Source organism: Pholcus phalangioides, unplaced genomic scaffold, assembly GCF_987345545.1.
Source record: "Pholcus phalangioides strain wild (caught in Gottingen) unplaced genomic scaffold, Ppha-v1.0 ptg000017l_1, whole genome shotgun sequence".
NCBI classification, from domain to species: domain Eukaryota; kingdom Metazoa; phylum Arthropoda; class Arachnida; order Araneae; family Pholcidae; genus Pholcus; species Pholcus phalangioides.
The window spans coordinates 52,660,143-52,684,388 of record NW_028301610.1 but is presented as its reverse complement, the minus strand read 5'-3'; the positions used below and the strand labels follow the sequence as shown (position 1 = coordinate 52,684,388).

Here is a 24,246-nt window from a genome sequence, read left to right as displayed (position 1 = left end):
TATAAGAATATTATTTAACTGGTAAATCTCTCTACCGCGATGTTTTCAAGACATTTTGAAATTCACTACAATATTTTTTTTACATCTCGTTCAAAATCGACGTCAATATATATTTAAACGTCTCCAGATTTTCCCCTTCTTAATTCGTTTAATAACATTGATATTTTGTGATATCAATTAAGTATTGCTACTTTCTGTGCAGTACACAGACGTGTAATGCAGTAAACACCATTACACACACACTATACTCTGCGCACTAAGTACACTATAAAAAATCAAAGTCAATTTTATTAATCAACAAATAAATTTTTTCTAATCCTTGAGTGCATTTTCTGATCGGAGTATAAAAAAGATGTCAACAACAGTGTAAATTTAGTGGCACTTCATTCTCATGTGTGACACAAGGAAACCAATTGTCTAATTGATGATGTAAATAAAAGGTTACTTGTTCTTGATTTCGACTTAATATCAAGACGGTAGATTAAATGTGTTAAAAACATGGTGATATATGATGATGATATTTTTGATAGTCGTTTTGCAAATTCATATCATTGAACTTCAATAGAAAATCATTTTTTAAACATAATAATTTAGAAAATTTCCCCGCGCCAATATCATGTGCGTGTATAGCCTACCTTTTTCTCAAATATTTGATAAAAGTAAAAAGAATCCGGATGAATTAAAAAAAAATGTAGCTTAGAAAATTAGGGACAACCAACGCGCACGAGTAAATAAAATAATAATAACGCACGTGCTGCAGCACTCGTTGATAGTGATGATGATTATCAGCAGCGGAAAAATTATCCGATTGGTCCATCCCTTTCGGAGCTAACGCAACTCTCGGACCAGGGAGTTTTTCGTAAAATAGATAACGACATACCCCGGGTTGCTGAGAAAAATCAAGTTTTTGACAATGGTCGCTGAGATTTGCGTTATGAGGCTCGTTGAGAATTTGCGTTAAGGGCGTGACGTCACTAACGACCTCGTTGTATAACGACGTGAGCGTAATAGACCCCCTGGGGGTCTATTACGCTCATGTCGTTATGCCCGCGTTTCAAACGTGTTTGGGGTTTGCGGTGCATTGTGGGATAGATTTACGTCACCATCGATAAAGGTTGATTTTTCTCACATCGTTACTAGCGATTTTCGTTATAGTCATCGCTACGTGAAACGTTAACTAACGAGAACCGGAGACCACTCGTTATGTTCGCGTTACGGAAATAAACATGACCGCTCGCGCGTACATTTTTCGATGGTGAGAGCAACGGAGACAAATTAGTTAGAAATGGAAATTGAAAAAGGTTTTCATCATAATGAATAATAATTCTCTGAATTACGTTCCTTAATTTAGTAACATGATTCAGAGACAGCATTATGGTTTAAAATGTTATCTGTACACATACTGATTAGAAAAAATTATTCATAGTGGTAAATCGTTATAAATTATTATACTCGGTACAAAGATAAATCACCCTACAAAACGTTTTTTTTTTTAAATCTTGCATGGAAATGCCTTTATTCTAATCTTAAACTCATCTCAATATAAGAATATTATTTAACTGGTAAATCTCTCTATCGCTATGTTTTCAAGACAGTTTGAAATTCGCTCAATATTTTTTTTTTACATCTCGTTCAAAATCGACGTCAATATATATTTAAACGTCTCCAGATTTTCCCCTTCTTAATTCGTTTAATAACATTGATATTTTGTAATATCAATTAAGTATTGCTACTTTCTGTGCAGTACACAGAAATGTAATGCAGTAAACACCATTACACACACACTATACTCTGCGCACTAAAAGTACACTATAAAAAAATCAAAGTAAATTTTATTAATCAACAAATAAATTTTTTCTAATCCTTGAGTGCATTTTCTGATCGAGTATAAAAAATGATGTCAACAACAGTGTAAATTTGGTGGCACTTCATTTTCATGTGTGAAACAAGGAAACCAATTTTCTAATTAATGATGTAAATAAAAGGTTATTTGTTCTTGATTTTGACTTAATATCAAGACGGTAGATAAAAATGTGTTAAAAACATGGTAATATATGATGATATTTTTGATAGCCGTTTTGGAAATTCATATCATTGAACTTCAATAGAAAATCATTTTTAAACGTAATAATTTAGAAAATTTCCCCGCGCGAGTATCATGTGCGTGCATAGCCTACCTTTTTCTCAAATATTTGATGAAAATAAAAAGAATCCGGATGAATTTAAAAAAAAAAATGTAGCTTAGAAAATTAGGGACAACCAACGTGCACAAATAAATAAAATAATAATAACGCACGTGCTGCAGCACTCGTTGATAGTGATGATGATTATCAGCAGCGGAGAAAATTATCCGATTGGTCCATCCCTTTCGGAGCTAACGCAACTCTCGGACCAGGGAGTTTTTCGTAAAATAGATAACGACATACCGCGGGTTGCTGAGAAAAATCAAGTTTTTGACGATGGTCGCTGAGATTTGCGTTATGAGGCTCGTTGAGAATTTGCGTTAAGGGCGTGACGTCACTAACGACCTCGTTGTATAACGACGTGAGCGTAATAGACCCCCTGGTCGCTCAGGCCTTGTAATGTTGAGAATGTTCTTGGGTCTCCTTCGGACCAAGAATTCATTATTGCTGTAATTTGATATCTGAGTGAGATGCCTGTGTTCGCAGTTTTCAAGGGACTGAAAAAATCTTGTTGCCAGTTTAAGGTTAAAATCAAATACTGGTACCAGTTTTAAATCTTCTCTGAGGTCTCGGTTTCTAATAAACCAAGGTGCTTTAAGAGCTTTTCTAATGAATTTATTCTGTTCTCTTTAAATTTTTATTATGATCCAATCTCGGTTATAAAACCAGGTTATTGATCCGTAGGTCATGATTGGTGTTATAACCATCTTATATAGAATGATCTTGTTCTTGACCGACAGAGCAATTCTGTGCCGAATTATTCTACTCATGGCTCCCATGGCCTGAGTGGTTCTTCTTACCGCTTCGTTGCTATGGTGAGTGAATTTGAGTTCCTTGTCGAGGACAATTCCGAGGTATTTGGCCCAAAGGACGGTGTGATCTGTGTTCCGTTGACTAAGAGCACTGCATTCTGAGGTACATTGTCGGGGCGCACTCCGGTGATCCACATGAAGATCGTTTTTGAGGCATTCAGCTCGATCCAGCTGTCAATGCACCATCTTTCAATTTCTCTCGTACATTTCTGAAGACATCCAATACCCTCAATGGGTTCCAGTAGCACTGGGCGACCGCGCTGTCATCAGCGTAAAGATCCGTAAGACCTGAAGGACTTACGGGGAAGTCGTTCATATGATAATTATGAAGTGCCGGTCCGAGAACGCTTCCTTGGGCGATAGATGCCCTTAATGATCTATACCGGAATGAACCTATCCCGGATTCAACTAGGATCACCGATTTGGGAATTCTCATTGACGAGCGACTTAGGTTTTCTGAACATTGTCCAGCGGTGGTCAAAAAAGCGAATAGAATGCTTGGTCTCATTTTCAAAAAGGTCTCTTCGCGTTCTCCTAAAGCAATTCTTCCACTTTATCGGGGCTTAGTTCGTCCTGGACTGGAGTATGCTGTAAGGTTTTGGAGACCATACCTACAGAGGGACATAGACTTGGTTGAAGGGGTGCAGAGAAGAGCTACGCGTGTCCTTATTGGCACACAGGGCTTGAGTTATGAAGAGAGACTTCATTTTTTGAATATGTTTACATTGGATGAACGTAGGTGTCGAGGAGATATGATCGAAGTGTTCAAAATTTTCAATGGGATGGATAGGATGGACCATGAACTTTTAGTACACCGCCAATCAACTGCTTTTACAAGGGGACACCAGTATCGATTGGTGAGGGACAATGCAAGGTTATGGTGTCGCAGGGAATTTTTCTCCAATAGGGTTGTTAATAAATGGAATAGCTTACCCCCGGAGGTAGTAAATTGTAACACAATTGACACGTTTAAAAAGAAATACGATAAACATGTTGGGGTAAATCGAGAAGCTATCCATTCTTAGAATAAGACAACCATAAGTATTCTTTATGGGCGTTGTATAAAATTTTATCATGTATATATTGTTTATAATTTTTGTTAATTGCATTTTTAATTGGGTTGCTATATTTTTGAAATATATGACAACCATATTTTTATGGGCATCTTTTTATTAGCCATCTCGTTGGGCATTTTGTCTGTTGTGGCGTTGTATTTGTATAATGATCGCTCGGAGGAGTAAGTATCATGAATTTGGATTTGAAGGTTCTGCCTTCAAGATAATTTTTGACAAAGTTAATCAAGCTTCGGGTAAGTTCATACCAATAAGCTTATACAATAGCCCATTATGCCAGACCTTGTCGAAACTTTTTGGTAAATCGAACATGGCTATTGCTGCAGTTTTTCGATGCATTCGGACCCATTGAAGGTATTCGATGACCCTCAGAAGTTGTGTCGTAGTGGAGTGCCGTTCCTAAAGCCGTGCTGCTCTGGAATGATGGTATCATGCTCGTCATTGTACTTATGGAATCTTCTGATTACAATTCTCTCAAATACTTTGCTCAGGGAGCTCAGTAATGAGATCGGGCGCCAGCTGGATGCAAACGTTAAGTCTTGTCCTGGTTTCGGTATCAGTTTAATAATTGCGAATTTCCAGGCTGTTGGATAATGGTGGGGGCGCAACTTTTCGTTGAAAAGTCTGGTGAGTATTTTTATGAAGTTTGTTGGCAGTTCTTTAATAGCCCGGTTTGTTATGGTATCAAAACTAGGGGCCTTATTAGTTTTGAGTCCTTTTATTACTTTTTTCACTACTTCTTCATCAGTTGGGTCCAACGCTGTGTGGTACTCAAAGTTTGCTGATGCGAAGTATCTGGCAACACTTCTGTCGGTTTGATTCACTCTCTGCCTTGCAGTGCTATCGTTTGGGCTGAACTGGTTCTCAAGGGAGTCTGCAAATACCTCGGCCCTGTCCTCATCCGAAACTGCAAGTCCATTTGGACCATGAATCGCTCTCATGGTTTCTGTTTTCGGTTTACAGATTTTATAAACTTTATAGAGCGATCCGACCTCACAGTTTGCTTCCTCGATGAAGTTCCGGTATCTTTCTTGAACATAACTACGAATTTCTTTCGAAACCAAATTTTTTAAGTTTTTGTAGATTCTGTAGTTTTGCCTCGTGCGTGCGTTTTGCCAAGCTCTGCGTTTTCTGTTCTTTTCCTTTATCACGTGTTTCAGCCATTGTGGCAAAGCTAATGGGTTTCCGGCCCGGGGGAGGACCCGCGATGCATTTTCAACTTGTTTTTCATGGTGTCTGTGATGTTGTTAATTGCTGTATCTATTTCACTGGATGTGCGGAGGTAGCAATCAGGATCGGAGAGGAGCGCAAGATGGCGCTTGTATACCTCCCAATTTGTGCGTTTCTTTGGTTTTTGGCCTTCGGGCAAAAGAAAGTCTATTTCCATTATTATAGGGATGTGATCAGAAGACAGTGTGTCCTTTACTTCAATCGACATTGCGACGTTTAGATTTTTCGTCAACGCAATGTTGAGAGTATTTGAATGTTTGTTGGGATCCTCTGGATGATATGTATGGGCAATCGTGCCATATAGGCGTATATTTTTGCTTCTGCAGTATCTCTCAAGTATCTTGCCGTACTTGTTGTAACCTGTACTGTTCCAGTATTTGGATTTGCAGTTTTAATCGCCCGCAATTATTGCTGAATGCCTGCAGTTGAAGAAGTAGTTGAGTGGGACAAAATACAGATTATTGTGGGGAGGCTTGTATATTGCTCCGAGTCTGATAACTCTTTGATCGTTGCAGTGAATATCTACGGCAAGAGTTTTTATGTCGTTTGAATCTGGGAGATCAATTAGTGTGTATGCGAGATGCCGTTTAATAATTATCGCGACCCCTCCCCCGTGGCCGGAGACTCAATCTTTTCTAATGACGTCACAGTTTGCGACTCTGATGGTATCGTGGGGTCGAAGCCATGTTCCGTTCACGAGAAGAACATCGACACTAAATTGCTCTATCGCCTCACGAACCTCGACCATGTCTTGTTTTATGCTCCTGGCGTTCCACGCCGTTATCGTTAAATTTTTGATTTTTATTAGATTTCTACTGGCCATTAAACAGGATTTTTTGAATCTGTACTAAAAATATGTTAAAGAAGATGTTTATCTTCTCTTCCCCCGATTTTGCCAATGCTATATTTAGCAGACAATTGAAGACTGTTGTCATAAGAGTGCCAATGGGGAAATCTTCCGCATTTTGGCGCTGGCGTCGGTTTGTTGATAAACAGCGATTTCACTGTTTGGGGAGGTGTCCATGGCGACCTCTTTCTCTTTCCTGGCTGCGGGGCTATCTGATTGGGCTCCCTGAGTTCCAGCTGCTGTGGCTGGTTGCCAGGCAACCGTTCTCACGGAGCGAACTGGGGGGGGGGGGGAGAGGAGGCGTAGGTAGAGGGGAGAGGAGAAGCTATTGTAGTGTGCTCCTCGCACCCTATTGTTACGTTATCGCTAATCCTCTCTCTCTTCTCCGTGCTCGTTCTTCTCTCCCTCCCAGGAGCGCTAGCCGTCGTTTCTCTTCTTTCCTTCGTGTTTACGCCAAGGGTTGCTCTCTCTTCGTGTCTTGGCGCTGATTTTCCAGGCTCGTTGAAACCATTTGGCTGATTGCCATTATCCTTTCTCCCCCCCTCCCCCTATTGTTTTGGGGAAGACCTTGCAGCGCCTATAGGAGGCGGAGTGGGGGCCGAGACAGTTCACGCACTGTACAGTGCTTGCCCCCTTTTCTTTGTCGCACGCCGAGGAGTGCTGGTCACCAATACCACCACTCCTTGCCAAATTCCAACAATGCCACGTGGCGAAATTTCTGGCAGGAATGGCATTGGACCACTATTTGGCGCCTTTTATACAAATACAAATGCAAATACAACGCCACAACAGGCAAAATGCCCAATGAGGTGGCTGATAAAAAGATGCCCATAAAAATATGGATGTCATATGTTTCAAAAATACAGCAACCCCATTAAAAATGCAATTAACACAAATTATAAACAATATATACACATGATAAAATATTATACAATGCCCATAAAGAATACTTATGGTTGTCTTATTCTAAGAATGGATAGCTTCTCGATTTACCCCAACATGTTTATCGTATTTCTTTTTAAACGTGTCAATTGTGTTACAATTTACTACCTCCGGGGGTAAGCTATTCCATTTATTAACAACCCTATTAGAGAAAAATTCCCTGCGAGACCATAACCTTGCATTGTCCCTCACCAATCGATACTGGTGTCCCCTTGTAAAAGCAGTTGATTGGCGGTGTACTAAAAGTTCATGGTCCATCCTATCCATCCCATTGAAAATTTTGAACACTTCGATCATATCTCCTCGACTCCTGCGTTCATCCAATGTAAACATATTCAAAAAATGAAGTCTCTCTTCATAACTCAAGGCCTGTGTGCCAATAAGGACACGCGTAGCTCTTCTCTGCACCCCTTCAATCAAGTCTATGTCCCTCTGTAGGTATGGTCTCCAAAACCTTACAGCATACTCCAGTCCAGGACGAACTAAGCCTCGAAAAAGCGGAAGAATGACTTCAGGAGAACGCGAAGAGACCTTTTTGAAAATAAGACCAAGCATTCTATTCGCTTTTTTGACAACCGCTGAACAATGTTCAGAAAGTAAAGAAATGTTCAGAAATGTTCAGATGTAGGGCTTCATTTTAATTTTTAGGAAATTAATGTTATGAAGTTGAAAAATTTTCTTACTCTTGCCACTCTTTGGCAATTCTATATATTAAATGGGAAGCAGCACCAGTTCTCTATTGGGGTAGCGTCCTACATAACTTTTCAGTTGAGAAACCCCGTTGGGGGCGAAGCCTAATTCGGCGAGGGCCTCCTCTATCTCTTATTTCTTTGCTCCTTGGTTGAGCCCTTTGATCACTACTTTGATAACCCTGTCCGAGGGGAGCGTATAAGTGCTAAATTGGATAACAGCGTCTTCAAAGGCTTTTGTAGCGGATCTGTGATCGTTTTCACAATGGAGGTTCAGGATAAGCTCTTTTCCTGCCGTTCTGGCTGAATATGGGGCTTCGTAAAAACCTTTTAAGATTTCATTAATCTGCCTCCAATTGCCATATTTCGTGATGTGTAGTGGCAGGATTTTCCCCTTCGAACTCCTAATCTCATACCATTCATTCGGATTATCGGGATCCGGATCCTCGAAAATCTCTTCGCCGTTCGCGGCCATGTTGTTTACATTTGAGGGGACGCTGTCGCCCGCGCTCGCAGCGCCACTTTTTGCACCTGCGCTCTTAGCGCCATCTTTTGAGGTCGACGGGCGTTGATTATTCTGAGCGACCGTTTTGGGGTTTTCGACTGACTTACATTTCTCGGGTGGGTCACATCTATCAATTGAGACTTTTTCGCTGATTATTTCAATTGTTTTTGACTTATCTTTGTTTTCCCCCTTCTTAGTGCACTTTTTGCGGGCCCTGGCCCGGGATTTTGCGGGGTCTTTACCCTTTTCCTCTTTCCTGAATTTTCCACATTTGGTGAAACCGTCTTCTACCATTATTCTAAGGGCTCCGATTAATTCTATCTGGCAAGCCCCTAGGTCATTGTCCGTCTTGTGCACCCTTCTACTACAAGCATTAGCTCAAGAACTTTGCTAAAAAGCACGTCCAGTGCGCACGGGACACTATCTTCTCGGATTAGGTCAATTGCCTTACTCATGTTCGGGCAGTACGTCTTTACGATATCAAGAACGTCTGCTGTCGCCTTTTCGAGATCATCTATTTACTCCTTGGGAGACTTCTCAAAATGCTCGTCAAGAATGTACTTGATGGCGTTCCATCGGTCTATACTGTCCTCATGGATGATGTTCGTATGAACATAACATTCTCTGACTCGTACGGGAGCCATGGCTACTCGCGACATGAAATTTTACGCTACACAAATTCGCGAAAAAAATAGATTAGCGACGAGGTGACTTATCATTGTTTACTGATTAAAGAAGAGTGTTGAAGAGAGCGATAAGCGATAGTAAAAAGGAAGTTGAACCTAGGTTGGCACATAACATTATCTCTGACCCCAAATCATTTTTTCGATACGTCAATCATGGATGTCAGGGGACAGTTGGCCCCCCTCTCGATAGGAGGCTCTAGGTTAGAGAGCAATGTAGGCATGTGTAGTGCTTTCAATGACTTTTTCGCGTTGGTTTTTAATGGAGATAATTATATTCGATATACGGGTGTTGCATGGGATAATAAAACTCTCAACGATATTCAAGTGGAAGACGTGGAGATCCTAAATCTTCTAAGAAATATACGTGTAAGCAAAGCACCAGGACCAGATGATATCTATCCCAGGCTCCACAGAGAATGTGCTAATGAATTGTTGGGGCCAGTCGCACACATATACAGGAGCAGTGTTGCTGAGGGTATCGTCCCAAGGGATTGGAAACTTGCTAATGTTGTTCCGATATTTAAGAAGGGTAGTAGAGAAGCGGTGTCCAATTATCGTCCAGTGAGTTTGACGAGCTCCATCTCGAAAATTTTGGAAATTATCATCAAAAAGCAGTTTGTGAAGTGGATAGACGAGAATAATGTATTGTCAGATAATCAGCATGAGTTCAGGAAGGGGACGTCATGTGTAACTAACCTCCTTTGCTTCTATGATCACGTGACTAAGGCTTTGGGTAAGAGCAAAAATGTCGATGTTGTTTACCTTGATTTCCAGAATGCATTCAATCGGGTCCAACATGGTAAACTCTTGAAGCGTTTACACGAGATTGGAATTGGGGGCAACTTGCTGAATTGGATAGAATCGTGGTTAAGAGATAGGTCGCAACGAGTTATGGTGAACGTGGAATTCTCTGGTTGGAGAGGCGTCACAAGTGGAGTTCCTCAAGGAAGTGTCGTTGCCCTTTTTTTTCACTTTTTATCGATAAACTCGATTAGGGTATCGATGGGATTACTAGCAAATTCGCAGATGATGTGAAGTTAATGGGGGTAATCGGGAATGAATGCGATAGGGAGTTGCTCCAGACCAACTTAAACAGGATTGCATAATGGGCAAATGAATTGAGCATGACGTTTAGTGTTGATAAGTGCATGGTCGCTCATTTTGGTTCGAACAACCCACGGTTTTCTTACGAGTTGAATGGTGTCACTATCCCGGATGCAACTACGGTCACCGATTTGGGAATTCTCATTGACGAGCGGCTTAGGTTTTCTGAACATTGTTCAGCGGTGGTCAAAAAAAGCGAACAGAATGCTCGGTTTCATTTTCAAAAATGTCTCTTCGCGTTCTCCTAAAGCAGCGGTTCCCAACCGGGGGTACGCGAGAGGCCGTTAGGGGGTACGCGAAAAGAAAATGGCAATGGCGGCCATCCATCTAAAAAAATAAAAAAATAATTAAAAAACATTAAAAATAATTTTTGATGTAGGTAGAGGTTTTTTCTAATATTGTCAGTTGTAATATATTGATTCCCCCTATCAATAAAATCTTCTATAACAGAGGGGTGCGTCCGCTGGGAGGATCGGTCTTCCCTCCTCCTGCTCGCGCTCAACCTATGATCGGGATTCGTGAATTCCTTCCTCTCGGCTCACTTTTCTTCGGCGTTTTAGATTTGATTGTTGACGCATGCCGGGCTGCGCATAAAAGCGAAGAATTAATTCGTGTTGTGTTTAACTTTTATCGTGGGCGTTTGTATTGAGGCATGTGCGTGTTGTTTCCACAATTTTCTACGTCAACTTTTCCACCACGCAGCTGCTACTCACGTGATTTACGCTATGGATCATTGGCTAAAAACTGGATCTGTGCGGAAGCGTACTGAAACACCAAAATGAATTACCGTGGACCTGTAAACGTGAAAACATATTTTGAATCTTCCAAAAGTGTTCTGTCAAAGCTACCGAAACCTCCTACTACATTAGCTACCGTATTGCGAGACGAGGAAAAAAACCCTTTATTGGTGAAAAGATGCTTTCAGATGCATGTTTGCAGAGGAAAGTGCTCTTATAATGAGTTTAATACCTCTGTCGAATAATATGGTGTCTCGAAGAATACAGGGCATGTTGAGAGCACGGTCATAAGCCACGTCAAAGGTTGTGCATTTTTTTTCTATCCAAGTCGACGAAAGTACCGACGTTGCGCAATATTCTGCGCTACTTGTAATTGCTAAGAAGTTGAAAGAGAATTCGAAGAAATCTTTTTACTTGTCACCCATTGAAGGGGTCGTACGACTGTTAAAGACTTATTTGAAGCAATTGATCATTATTTCGTTGAAAAAGAATTTCAATGGTCAAAATGCATTGGGCTCACAACAGATGGAGGAAAATCCACGGAAGGTTGCTACTCGGGCCTTTGTGCACGCGTGGCAGAAGTCGCTCCCAAAATGAAATGGACTCACTGCTATATTCACAGACAGATTCCAGCATCGAAACCGTTGCCTCCAAATTTGCGAAACGTTCTTGATGAAGCGGTCAAGGTTATCAACTTTGTCAAGGGTGAATCCTACCAACAACCGGTTATTTAAATTGTTGTGTGAATACATGGACATCCTTCACAACAATTTCCATTTGCACACCGAAGTTAGGTGGTCGTCCCGGGCTTAAGTCCTGACGTTGCTGTTCGAACTTCGGCACGAGGTAGCCCTTTTTTTAGGAAGTGTTTGAAACACTTCACGATTTCTTGTCACAAGCTGAGCTAAATTTAACAGTCGGTCACTTGGAAGGATTGAAATCCTCGTTTGAAAAATATTTTTCAGAGCCGGAAATGGGCGATCGGTGGACATCTAATCCTTTCAAAGAAGAGTATTTTGAACCGGCTTTTGATTGTCGATTCCAGAAAAGGAGAAAAATTGCTAGAGCTCGCATCAGATATCTCTCTGAAGATTCTCTTTAATGACGGAATGGTGAACCAACCTAGTCAGTTTTTGGGATTGCCGCGGTGACGAATACGTTGAACTTTCTAGAACAGCCATAATGTATTTGTTGCCGTCTGTTAGCACGAAGCTTGTTGAACAGATGTTTTCTTCGTATACTAAAGCAAATTGAACGCAGTTCCGGATTTGAGTTTGCAGTTATCCTCTTTTGAGCTTAATTTTTCAAAACTTTGTAATTCAATTTACAGTCCCAAACATCGCATTAATTTTTTTCCCCAATCTTTGTGTTAATTTGCTTACTTGAAAAATAAAAAAGCTCAATAATGAATTTATTTTATTTAATTCAACACTTACCTCCTTTTGAAGTTTTTCGAAAACTGTAATGGGTGAAAAAGATTGGAGGGGAGGGGTGAGTCTGGAGGATTCGGGGTTGGGAGTACGCGGAAAGGAACCGAGCTAGTTGGGGGTACGCGGACTGAAAAAGGTTGGGAACCACTGTCCTAAAGTCATTCTTCCGCTTTTTCGAGACTTAGTTCGTCCTGGACTGGAGTATGCTCTAAGGTTTTGGAGACCATACCTACAAAGGGACATAGATTTGGTTGAAGGGATGCAGAGAAGAGCTACGCGTGTCTTTATTGGCACACAGGGCTTGAGTTATGAAGAGAGACTTCATTTTTTGAATATGTTTACATTGGATGAACGCAGGTGTCGAGGAGATATGATTGAAGTGTTCAAAATTTTCAATGGGATGGATAGGATGGACCATGAACATTTTAGTACACCGCCAATCGACTGCTTTTACAAGGGGACACCATTATCGATTGGTGAGGGACAATGCAAGGCTATGGTGTCGCAGGGAGTTTTTCTCTAATAGGGTTGTTAATAAATGGAATAGCTAACCCCCGGAGGTAGTAAATTGTAACACAATTGACACGTTTAAAAAGAAGTACGATAAACATGTTGGGGTAAATCGAGAAGCTATCCATTCTTAGAATAAGACAACCATAAGTATTCTTTATGGGCGTTGTATAAAATTTTATCATGTATATATTGTTTATAATTTTTGTTAATTGCATTTTTAATTGGGTTGCTGTATTTTTGAAATATATGACATCCATATTTTTATGGGCATCTTTTTCTCAGCCACCTCGTTGGGCATTTTGCCTGTTGTGGCGTTGTATTTGTATTTATAACGTTTTCAAAAAACTGTCATGGAAAACGTTGTAATCGAGAACCGCTTTAAATGGGAAATCTTGATGAGAATTATACAGTCGATCCTGCTTATAACGTTTTCCTGCTTAGTAGGACTTATTTTGATGTTCCCAACACTCACTAATTCGCACTAAGATTTCCCATTTAAAGCGTTTCCCCGCTTACCACGTTTTTGTGACAGATTTTTTGAAAAAATGTTATAAGCGGGATCCACTGTACTTCGAGTTGAGACCACAAAAATAAGTTGTACTAAGCGGGAACACTATAAGCGAGAACGTTATAAACGGGATTGACTGAAATCGAAATAAGTTCATCGTTTTAGATCACTTCAATGGAATAAACCTTTTTTTTAATGTTTCTGTTGAAGTTGTGTTCACATGTTTTCTGTATTATCATATTTCTATCCATGTGTGGCATCTGTGCGTTGTCATGATTTTTATTGATTAAATTTAGTTCAGTTGATGTAGTTATTTTTCTTTTCCCCCGATATATCTTGTATTTACGATCAATCCATATCGTTTATGTATATGATCTTCTAAGTGCTCATTAATTTATGTATGATTATACTAATTTTCCTCTTATGAAACAATCAACTCCGTTTCGTTTGACAATGTCCTATTTGGGTCCTTATGTCTGCACATGTCCCGTCCGACTTTGTCTCGCTACCGTAAAGTTAAAATTGTCTTAGGAAGAAACGAATCCAGCATAAGGGGCAGAAACAAGGTCACGCGGGAGGCTGTTCCAGTCTAGCTGAATGGCATCTAAAGCCATAAAAATAGCGGTCGCCTCTGACCACTGGAATTTTCAATTGAAGACTGTGTCTGTGGAGGTTAGGTCGTCTGTCCAAGATTTCGAAAAAAGAGTTGTCGGAAGCCCAATATACCATGTTGTGTACCAGTTTATAGCACATTATTAAGTCAGTTCGGGTATCTCTTGGTATGATCTTCCACCGATACCTGGAAGTCGTTTAGTAAAAGCCCTTTGTGGACTCTCGATTAGTAGTATGTCTTTAATTTTGTGTGGACACCACACCTGCCAGCAGTACTCAAGAATCGGTTGGACATATGTGCAAAAAGCGAAAATCAGGGTATGCATATCGCACCTACTGTACGCCGTACGTATCATATACGCGACTCTATTGGCCCTGCAGACCATATTACGATAATGATCAGTGAAGTCTAGAGAACTGGATAACGAAATACCCAGATCGGAGCATATGGTCAAGTGTTGCAAAACTTCAGGACCCATCTGATAGCAGACAGGGTCGGTGCATCACGCATAGATCCACTCTTGTGGACAGAAATAGGAAGACTGTTCTGGCTACTCCAACGGAATAAACGAAGGCAGGCAGTCTCTGGGCCCATTGTGTTGTCTGTCGTTGAGAATAGTTTTATACCATCTGCAAATTGTAGAATAGGAATGCGAAAGACAACTCGAGCTATGTCATTAGTGAACAAAGTGAGTAGTATAGGGCCTAGCACAGATCCTTGGATGACGCCGCTTGGTACGGGGCGACTTGCTGACACAGCCCCAGCAACTCGAACACGATGGACTGTCTGACAGTAGGACACCTGGATCGTCCTGACAGTTCTGCCAGGAACGCCCATATCGGTTAGCTTTCTTAAGAGAATTGATCTGTCGACTTTATATAACGAATAAGAAACTATTTCTGTTGTGTTTGGTCAGAACATGATATCTCCAAAAAATGGCTTTTTGATCTAAAAGAAAGTCTTGCTAATTATGTATAAATGCACAAACACGAGCGTACTGCTAAACAACATGCTGATGTATGATATTTTCATTTGTACACTGCTCAAAAGAATTAGGGGAGCACATGGTTTTAACAAAATTACGCAAAGATGTATACCGATAAGTAACATAAAATGAATCATCCATAATTTAAAGCCTAGCAGGAAACGGAAGAAGAAAACTTCATATGCAAATCAAAGTTTATGACGTCAAAAACCAGAAAAAGGAGATAAGGGCAGAAATCGAGATGTTGCAGAAACGTCTGTTTTACTGCCGTAACTGTAAAATTCGATTGCGCAGTATTTTTTTTTTTTTTTTTGAGACAAGGTGACTTGAGGATGTCTCAACAACGGGATTTACCGGAATCCATGGCATAGCGTGTTATAGGCAGACTGGAATCCGGGCAAACACAACGTAGTGTCGCGGACGCTGTTGGAGTCGCCAGAAGTGTTTTTTCAAGGCTGTCGATTCCAAGAAACAGGAAATGTTAGACGTCGACCAGGGCAAGGTCGGCCACGCGCCACTACAGCAACTGATGACCGGTATATACGGTTAACACCCCGTCGAAACAGAACAGAGAATGCTACGCAGCTGCAAAGACGGTTGCTCTTGGCAACAGGACGAAGGGTGTCCAGCCAAACAGTACGTAATCGGCTTCATGAGGGAGGGCTCTATGCACGTAGGCCAATGGTCCGCATTCCGTTGACCCCACGCCACCGTGCGGCCCGAAGAAGATGGGCTGCTGAACATCGAGATTGGGAGCAACATGATTGGAGCCAAGTGCTGTTTACAGACGAGTCCCGATTCAGTCTGGAGTGTGACACCCGACGTGTTCTGGTATGCAGAGACAGGGGCACTCGAAATAACCCCGCATTCGTTCGTGAAAGGTCACAATACAGACGAGCTGGTTGGATGGTATGGGGTGGAATCAGCATAGGCGGACGTACGGACCTGCATATCATTCAGAATGGCACTTTGACGGCCCGAAGGTATGCAGATGAGATACTGCGACCTCATGTCATCCCTTACGCTGGAGCCATTTGAGATTCCTTTTGTTTTCCAGGATGATATTGCCCGACCGCATAGAGCTCGTCTGGTGGAGAACATGCTTGAAGCTGAAACAATACAGCGTATGGAATGGCCAGCGTGCTCTCCTGACCTGAATCCAATCGAGCATGTTTGGGACATGCTCGGACGACGCATTGCTGCTCGACCAAGGCCGCCTGTTACTGTCCGAGACTTGCAGATTGCACTTCTTGAGGAGTGGAACAGTATTCCCCAAAGTCTGATCGATAACCTCAGCGCATCCATGGCAAACAGGTGTGCAGCTGTCTTAGCTGTTCGAGGAGACCACACGCCCTATTAAAACTCATGCATCATGTCTAAACAGTACTTTTTTTTATCGTTTACATGTAACCAAATTGTTGCCCTAAATCATCTTTTCGTGTTTTTTCCATATTTTCAAAGAATTAAGGTTTAATTCCAATTTTTTTTTCTTTATTGTCTTTTTTCTGTATTGCGCATTGATACGCGTGTACTATCCATTGTATGGCAATACGTGGCTGTCTCGCACGGTTTTCTTCACTTTTTGCTGCAGTATTAGGGGCTTGCTCCCCTAATTGTTTTAAGCAGTGTATTTGTGTGTATGCTTTATTTTTAATTTTTAAATGGGAATGAAAATGCTTATATCTCAAAAATGTGATTTTGGAGTTATCAGAATTATCCAAGGTGGGTGCGGCAATGTCGTATTGCACTGGGGAAGCGGGATGGGAAAAAAGTTTAGGAAATCGCTGTCAATGGCTTGAAAATGGGGAGCACCAAAATTGCTTAAGTGCTTAGGGCCTTTAAGCGTCTTCATCTGACCCTATACATAGAGAATTAAATGAGGTTTATATAATCATAACACAAGAGAAAATGCGTGCATAGAAGGAAAATTTCACGTTTATTATACCAATAACATGTTTCCATATAAACAGTAGTGGGTTTAAAATGAATTCATCCGCATGAATCAGGCCTGAAAAATACTCAGCTATCCCACAATGCAAAAAATTTAACAATCATTAGAGTTTCAGAGAAAAAAAAAACCGGTTGACTGCAGTTCGAAATACAAAACGTTATACGATAAAAGTCAACATTATAGTGTATCGATGTGATTATGGACATTTCTCATGAATAACTTCTTTGCCTTCTTCACCATAATCTTTATTTGACATCCACAACCCTTGGAAATAATCTTGTGCAGCGAGATTCGAGCCACCAATCCATGATCCAAACCTCTGGTTAGTTTCGTCATAAGACCTAATAATGTCCACTTGCAAAGTAGGAGGCATCTTATCCTGCAATTCTTGATACAAACGATCACTAAATCCTTTGATCATGCTATTTCCACCAGTTGTGATGATGTTTTTCAAAAGTTCTTTCCTTATTTCGTGAGGAAACATTTCAATACTGTTGAGCACGACCTGAGGAATCCCTAGTGTGTATTGAGATAGATCATCGTTAATGTACGATGTGTCAAAAAGAGTTTCTGGGATCAGATAACGCAAATATCCGTAATCGTCATTGTACCCATTTGGAAACTCATAATGGATATATTCCGTATTTTTTGCATCAAGATACATATAAGGGTAGTTATATATCTCCAATATACTCTTAAAATCATTAAGACATCTTTTTGTCATATAGTCATGCCATGACTTCGTCACGATCGGCAATCTGTTTCCTTTGGACCACATTGGGCGTTCACCTCTAGCCACAGTTTTCTTTGACGAAACCATATAATTAGGCACAACATCTATTTGATTCCCTTCTAAATGCTGCTTGCACTGCATACTAAGAAAATCGCCAGCAAGAGACGACTTCGCCACATGATTTGCGATTGTGTATCCTTCCACAATGGGTACGGCAGAAGTCTGAGACGCACCGCTGTCAACGACAATGGATGTTTGCATACCATACAGAAATGACACCAGCATGGCATTCTTTGCTAGATAGAATGCGGGAACATTATACTTTTCAAAAAGAATTTCTGTGAGTGTTTCTCTTTTATCTCTATTGTTCCATGGTGGTTCAGACACGAGAACGGGATGATCGGACGGGTCTGATCTCATATACATATAGTAAATGTAATCCAGAAGCTTCTCAAACGCATCCCAGTTATTAATCATGGAATCTTCGAGAAATGATGATACTTGCATACCTTCATGAGCAACGTAGAGGTTGTTTGTGTCGAAGAAATATGTTCCCCTGGCAATAGCATCATCATTGTACTTAGAACCGCGACGACCTGAAGTGGTCTCCGGTATCTGCTCAAGAACACCAAACATACTTGGAATTGCTGCCAAAGGTACTTCATCGCCTGCAAAACCAATCCTAATTGACTCCTGACCAATGTCAAATATGAAAGCACGCAAAGCTTCCTCTGCCATTTTTAACTTGACTGTTGAGGGCTGTAAGTATATAAAAATATGAAATGCATAAATGTCAGAATGTAACATTCATCCTCTCAAGTAGCCATCATTTTGAGTGAAAACAAATAAAATTAACACTTCTTACGAGGCTGAATTTCAGCTGTAGTGGTATAAGTGTGTGATCGTTTCTTCTAGGTGCATGAGTGGCCCACTACTACATAATCCCGCACATGCCAGAATCACGAATGTGCAAGTTATCCCATTTTTTAAACAGGTAGTTGGAAACCTTATTTTGCTAAGTTGTGCCTGAAACGCAAATATGTATCCCTATTGAAACACGTCACAAAACATTTTAGAAAAATAACTTCCATAGAGTAACACGGGTAGAGTAAACATACAAACGTCATTTCCCATGTTCTTTTTTTCCCAAGGACATTGCACATTCGTGCTTCTGGCATGAGGGGGACGATATTATATCCCTGTCGAGGACAGAATTTATCCTCACACACACAAACAAACTATAATCTATATTTTATCATCTAAACATCTTATATTTTTCTTGCTTTTTTTTTTCTCTTTTCATCAGAAGATTAAAAAGGGAAGAAAATCTATAATATATTTCAGATACCATTTCTTTTGGTACGACTCAAAAAAAAGGAAATATATTATTTTGAACGCCAATCCACATGCCAAGAATAAATTTAAAAATCCCCCAACCAGGGGCGGCTCGAGCTTACCTGCGAAGTCTCATATGGCGCCCGCAATGGTGACCCTGGCAGGAGGCTGACAGAGTTTCAGTGAAGAGGAACCACGAGATAACCCTGATTTTTTTTTCAAAAGAAAGCCGCACATCATTGTTTACCGTGCAAAATGAGCGTGACCATACGTCCCGCTTTTAAAGTAGGTAATTTTTTTTCAGAATTATTTTACCATACTTGAAACAGCACTTATTTTCGTGACCCATTATCACTTACCATTTAAAGATGATATATAACAAGGTTATTTTTTATTAAGAAATTTTTTCAAAGGTGTTTCTGATACTCCAAGGACTGGACAAGTCATGAGCCGAATTTTTTTTTGCTTTCATTTGACTATTCTACAACCAATTCTGGTTGAGGGCATTCCCCCCTCCATCCTAGAGCGGAGCCTCTAGGCTGGGATCTTTCGCGGGCCCCCTCATCAGACGTCTCACGGACCCTTCTATAGTTAATTTATAGCGTGAAAAAGCCAAAAAAATTATAAGAAATGTTTCGGGCCCTGTCAGCCCCACCCTTCTAGGAGCCATAGGTGGGAACCATAATGCACATGTGCCCCTTGTGATAGTGGGGCGGCGTACTTGGCCATGTGAGCCACTGCGTCAGCACGGGGCGCCGCTCAAGAGGAGTGCTAAATCAGAGGTGAATGGGTAAAAAAAAGTTCCATTGGGCGAAAAAAATCAAAGAAAGTGTTTTCTGTCTGCTCTGGAGGGGCGCAAAATCCGAGTTGAAAGGGCGAAAAAAATGTTTTTGTTAGGAATTGTTTAGTTAAGTTGTGAGGGAGGGGCATTACCACCAAGGGTAGGTTCTGACAGGGCTCCAACTTGGGGTTCCGGGACTAAATCCTTATAATTTCTTTTTTCCACACTAGAAATCGACTACAGAAGGGGCCTTATGGAAAATATGGTTTGGATCCCTCGAAATATTCGAGCCCAGGGGTCCTGACGCAGGATGTAGGGGCTATTTGGGAATGGGGCAGTAGGCAGGAGGCGCAAAAGTCCTGCACGGGTACAGATATTTTGTCTCAAGGAATCCCGATAGCTTACATTCTTGTTTACGTTATTACGGTCAGAGGCCCTGTGTATTTTCTCAACGTTTCCGTTGTCGAGGTATACCTCGTCATATCTCGTCGTTTGAGTCATATATGACTCAAAAGCGTGATATTATGTGAATTATTGCGGTGTTAAATTTTTGGGTCTTAACTAAAATCTACGCTGCCGTCCCTTACAACCTGCGGCCCCTGCCCCCAACCCTAGACTGACGTCATTTAAACAACTCACGATCAGGTATAGCACAGAAAAAATAAGACAAGGAAGGAATGAAGCGCAAAGCGAGAGAGTGTGTGTAAGGAGAAAGAAAGAAAATTTATATATATATATATATATATATATATATAGAGACACATGGAATCGCCAAGACGTGCTAGAGGCGATGTGCTGCCAACTGTTTCCATTTTTAATAATTTTTGCGGCTGTAATAATTGCACTGCCGCTAATGGTTTTGTGTTCATGTGTTTCTGGGTGAGATGAATGTACGTAAAGTTTTTCATAATTTTTTGGGACGGCACCTGGGGACTATTTCTTGAGATCTCAGTATCCCACTTGCGATGTGTCAATCTAAGGCACCTATAATATACGTACCGAGTGGACTCATCCAACACCACCTATAAAAGAGTGTCCCCACCATCTTCTGTAGGTGGTGTTGACTCATCGCCCTTCATCTTAGAGAGACAAAACCGGTTTTCTGTTCAAAGTGACGTCTAAAATCGTTAACCCGCTGTCGGGCGCAACTGATTTTTGCGCATTTCATTTCGCACAGCCCCTTCCCTTCACATTTTCTCTTCTCTCTCTTTTCCTTGATAGCAGTAGCACTATTGAGTAGCTGTCTCTTGTTCAGTCAGGTTTGAATGCAGTCACAGTTCACCCAAAACCTTACAGAACATGGGGGTTACCAAACTGATCTGCTAGGCTCATTCGCCCGATTCCGCAACATTTTGAAGTTTAGTTACTTTAATCCTCCAACGAAACAACAAAAACCCACGTTTTTTAATGCAATATTCGCTGAGATACTTGAATTCAAAAATTGGGAAAAAGTTGGGACAGAACCGCGTAATGAACTGTTCCGTTAGTTTTGCTATTTTTTTCCCACTTCTCCGACGGGTCTATGAGACTGCATGCATATATGTATTTCTCTCATGTAGCTACAGGTGACAGGAACAATTTTCTTGAGGTTTCTGCTAATTTCCTTCCGTTAGGCGTATTTGATCTGACAGGCACATCGCGGCCATTTTTTCATCTCACCCCGCGGCATTAAAATTTGTTCGATTGGTTTTATGTCAAATACATTGTTTTCTTGAGAAACTTTTGAGTTTGTTTTTTTTTTCACCACCATACCTAATAATGATGTTCATCGCTTGGCAGTTGTATAAATGAACTTAATTAGGTGTTATAGGCTCATACGTTTGAATCCACTAAATTTATTTAAAAGAAGGGACTAGAAATTTACATCATGGGAGAAAAAACCCTACCTATAAGAAACATACATCGCGTGGACGTAGCACTTCCTAGAGATAGAAGGCCTCTCTCTGCACTGTTTGCCATAAACGTCATTCCGACAACCTAACAAGTTTGCCACATTTTGAAACACAGCATCCTATTTCGTTTCTTCTTATTTTGGGGTAGAATCTTCCTGATTGGCTCACAAATACTGCATAGTGATTGGATGTGGGGCATAGAAATCGCCAATAATTTTTCCCCTGAATATTGTGAGGGAAAATGGACTACTTAGTGACGTCACAATCAGACTGCGGAGGCCTTCTATCTCTAGGAGGTGGTGGCGGACGTCATCGCAACATCAGTAACGCTTATAAATTGTGAGCTCTTTATACTTTTGCACATTACCAGCCAATCAGAGTCAAGCAACTGAAACATCACAGTGGACCGCGAAGGTACCGCAACTTTTGATCCATTTGGAGCCACCATAATTCCTGGGGGACATTTAATAATGGATATACTAATTTCTACCATACTCCGACAACCACGATTGGTATAGTGAAAAAGCGCACGGGACACGCAAAACGAAAGTTATATAAGTTCGATTATATATATACCCATCCAACTTTACTTTTCGTCTTTACCATCTTCGTTAAAAAAATTTAATTTGTTACTACATTTAATTTCTTTTAACCGTTGCACAGGATAAATGTGGTTTATTATATTATAATATAATTCACCACCAATTGTCAGATGCACTGGAATGAGGGGGTGGGTTTGTTCCCAAACAGCGAACATGGCGAAACAGGAGAATGGGGCCGCCCCCCGTATAATAAGTTATCGTTTATTGAATCACTAAACAATATTTTTTTTTTCTGATTTAATCCAAATAGGGTTCAGTTGCATCAAGTTGACAATAGTAACGGCTCGCGAAGCGAGGACCTGGTATCGTTTATTGATTCATAGTGTGCTGACCCATTCCTTTGTTATTGGTTCATAATGAAAATATTAATAAGGGAACGAAACATATAACTTGCGTTGCGGCAAGCCGCTGTATTTATTGTATGTCAATTATTTATTATATAATATATCATTATTGTGATCGTTATATTATAGTATTATTAAATTATATTTCATTGTAATCGTGTGAGCAACGAGACGTCATGACAAAATAAAATCGAAATCGTTAATAGACTGGTGTTTGGAGATAAGTTGCCAAACGCAACAGCAGGAGGTACACTTTACACGTACGTAAAGGATGTTTCTATGACGTCACAGTAGCCTGATTCTGATTGGCTGATAGCGTGCTTAGTATAAAGAGCTCACAAATTTTAAGCGCTTGTCGCAACATCTTCCTCGTTCGAACAACTCTCGAACACTACTGCTACGAGAGTGGATGTCGGACGCGCCACCTACATTCACGGAGACGGCCGGTCTTGACCGTCACAGTGTTTGTTAAGTTTTTTGAATGTTTACCCATCAAGCACATTGGGCAAGAACCCGGCGGTCAACATATTGCGCCCAACGGAGAGTTTGAAAAAAAAAGGCTAGACAGTGTCGTGCACTGCCGCAGTTGTTTTCGTGAAAACGTCAGTCGTGTTTTGTAAATTGAAATTAAATTAAATTTTTCGTACTATAAATGCTGTGATGGGAATCTTATGTTTAAATACGTCAGCAATGTAAAAAAAATTGTAATCCCTATCTGTACTGGACAGGCTCGTTAGATGCCGCCTGAGTTGTCCGAACGCACTAACGTTGCCTACAGTGTGATGCTCAAAGTCAATTGGCCGCGAGCAATTACTAACGGACCGTTGATTCTAGAGGCATACGTCCAATATAATAGTTCCAATAAAAATTACTCAAATAACGTGTAGATTTCATTCAAGTCATTCATATTCCAAGGGGTTGTATAACTATGAAAATGGAAAAAAAACAACTTTTTATTTGGTAACCAACCTGTCCTAAAAAACCTAATCAGAGAGAGAAAGTTTTTTACCCCGTCTTTTTTTCCTGCGCAACAAAAAAAAAAATCCACGTTTCTAAGTACAATATCCGTTGAGATATTTGAATTCGAAAATAAGAGAAAAGTTGGAAAAAACAGCATGAACTAACGGAAAAACTCATTATGCTGTTTTTTTCTTCTTTCAATTTTTGAATTCAAATATCATACTACATTTGATAATTTATACAACAACCCCTTGCAATAAGAATGACATAAATGAAATCTAAACGTTATTTGGATACTTTTTTCAATAGGGACAATTCCTATAACAATATTAGCAAAAATATCTGTGTAGAGGGATTGGATTCATCGCTATATCGAATATCGTTGTAGTGAGGTTCAACGCGTAACTGATTTTCTAAAAAACGACAAAGATCCAAGTGAAGAAATTGCAGGATTTGACAAATAACGTTCTGCTTCAAGTTGGCAGCCTTAATTCTTAATCTACCTAGGTATTCCTATATGTTTTGACATCTAGGAAACAGATCCATGAAATGAATAAAAATATTTTTATAGTATCAATTGATATCATATATTTAAATATTACGTATTTATTACAAATGGTTATCATTTGAAAATTTTCGATTAAAATTTGATTAATCGATTAAATTTTTTTGATTAACCAGTTACTCATTTTAATCGATTTCCAGCCCTAGTTTTTTTTTTTACGGTTTTTTGCTCCTGTGTCTCGTTTTCTCTTTTACACGTTGAATTTTTTTCTTCAGGTCGTCGTCGC

General features: G+C 40.4%; 1 protein-coding gene and 1 pseudogene across 1 annotated transcript; both read right to left on the bottom strand.

The window, feature by feature from the left end:
* Window positions 1-14,322: 14,322 nt before the first annotated feature.
* On the bottom strand, window positions 14,323-14,709 carry LOC149074108 (uncharacterized). The gene has a single exon (XM_089247326.1). The coding sequence runs from the start codon at window positions 14,707-14,709 to the stop codon at window positions 14,323-14,325; it is 387 nt and encodes a 128-aa protein (XP_089103452.1).
* A 2,295-nt stretch (window positions 14,710-17,004) lies between these two features.
* On the bottom strand, window positions 17,005-18,279 carry LOC149074107 (actin-like protein 6B pseudogene; annotated as a pseudogene).
* Window positions 18,280-24,246: the final 5,967 nt, after the last annotated feature.

Coding starts and splice junctions, on each gene's coding strand:
- LOC149074108 (XM_089247326.1), bottom strand. CDS start 14,709: ATGGGCGTTCCTGGCAGAACTGTCAGGACGATCCAGGTGTCCTACTGT.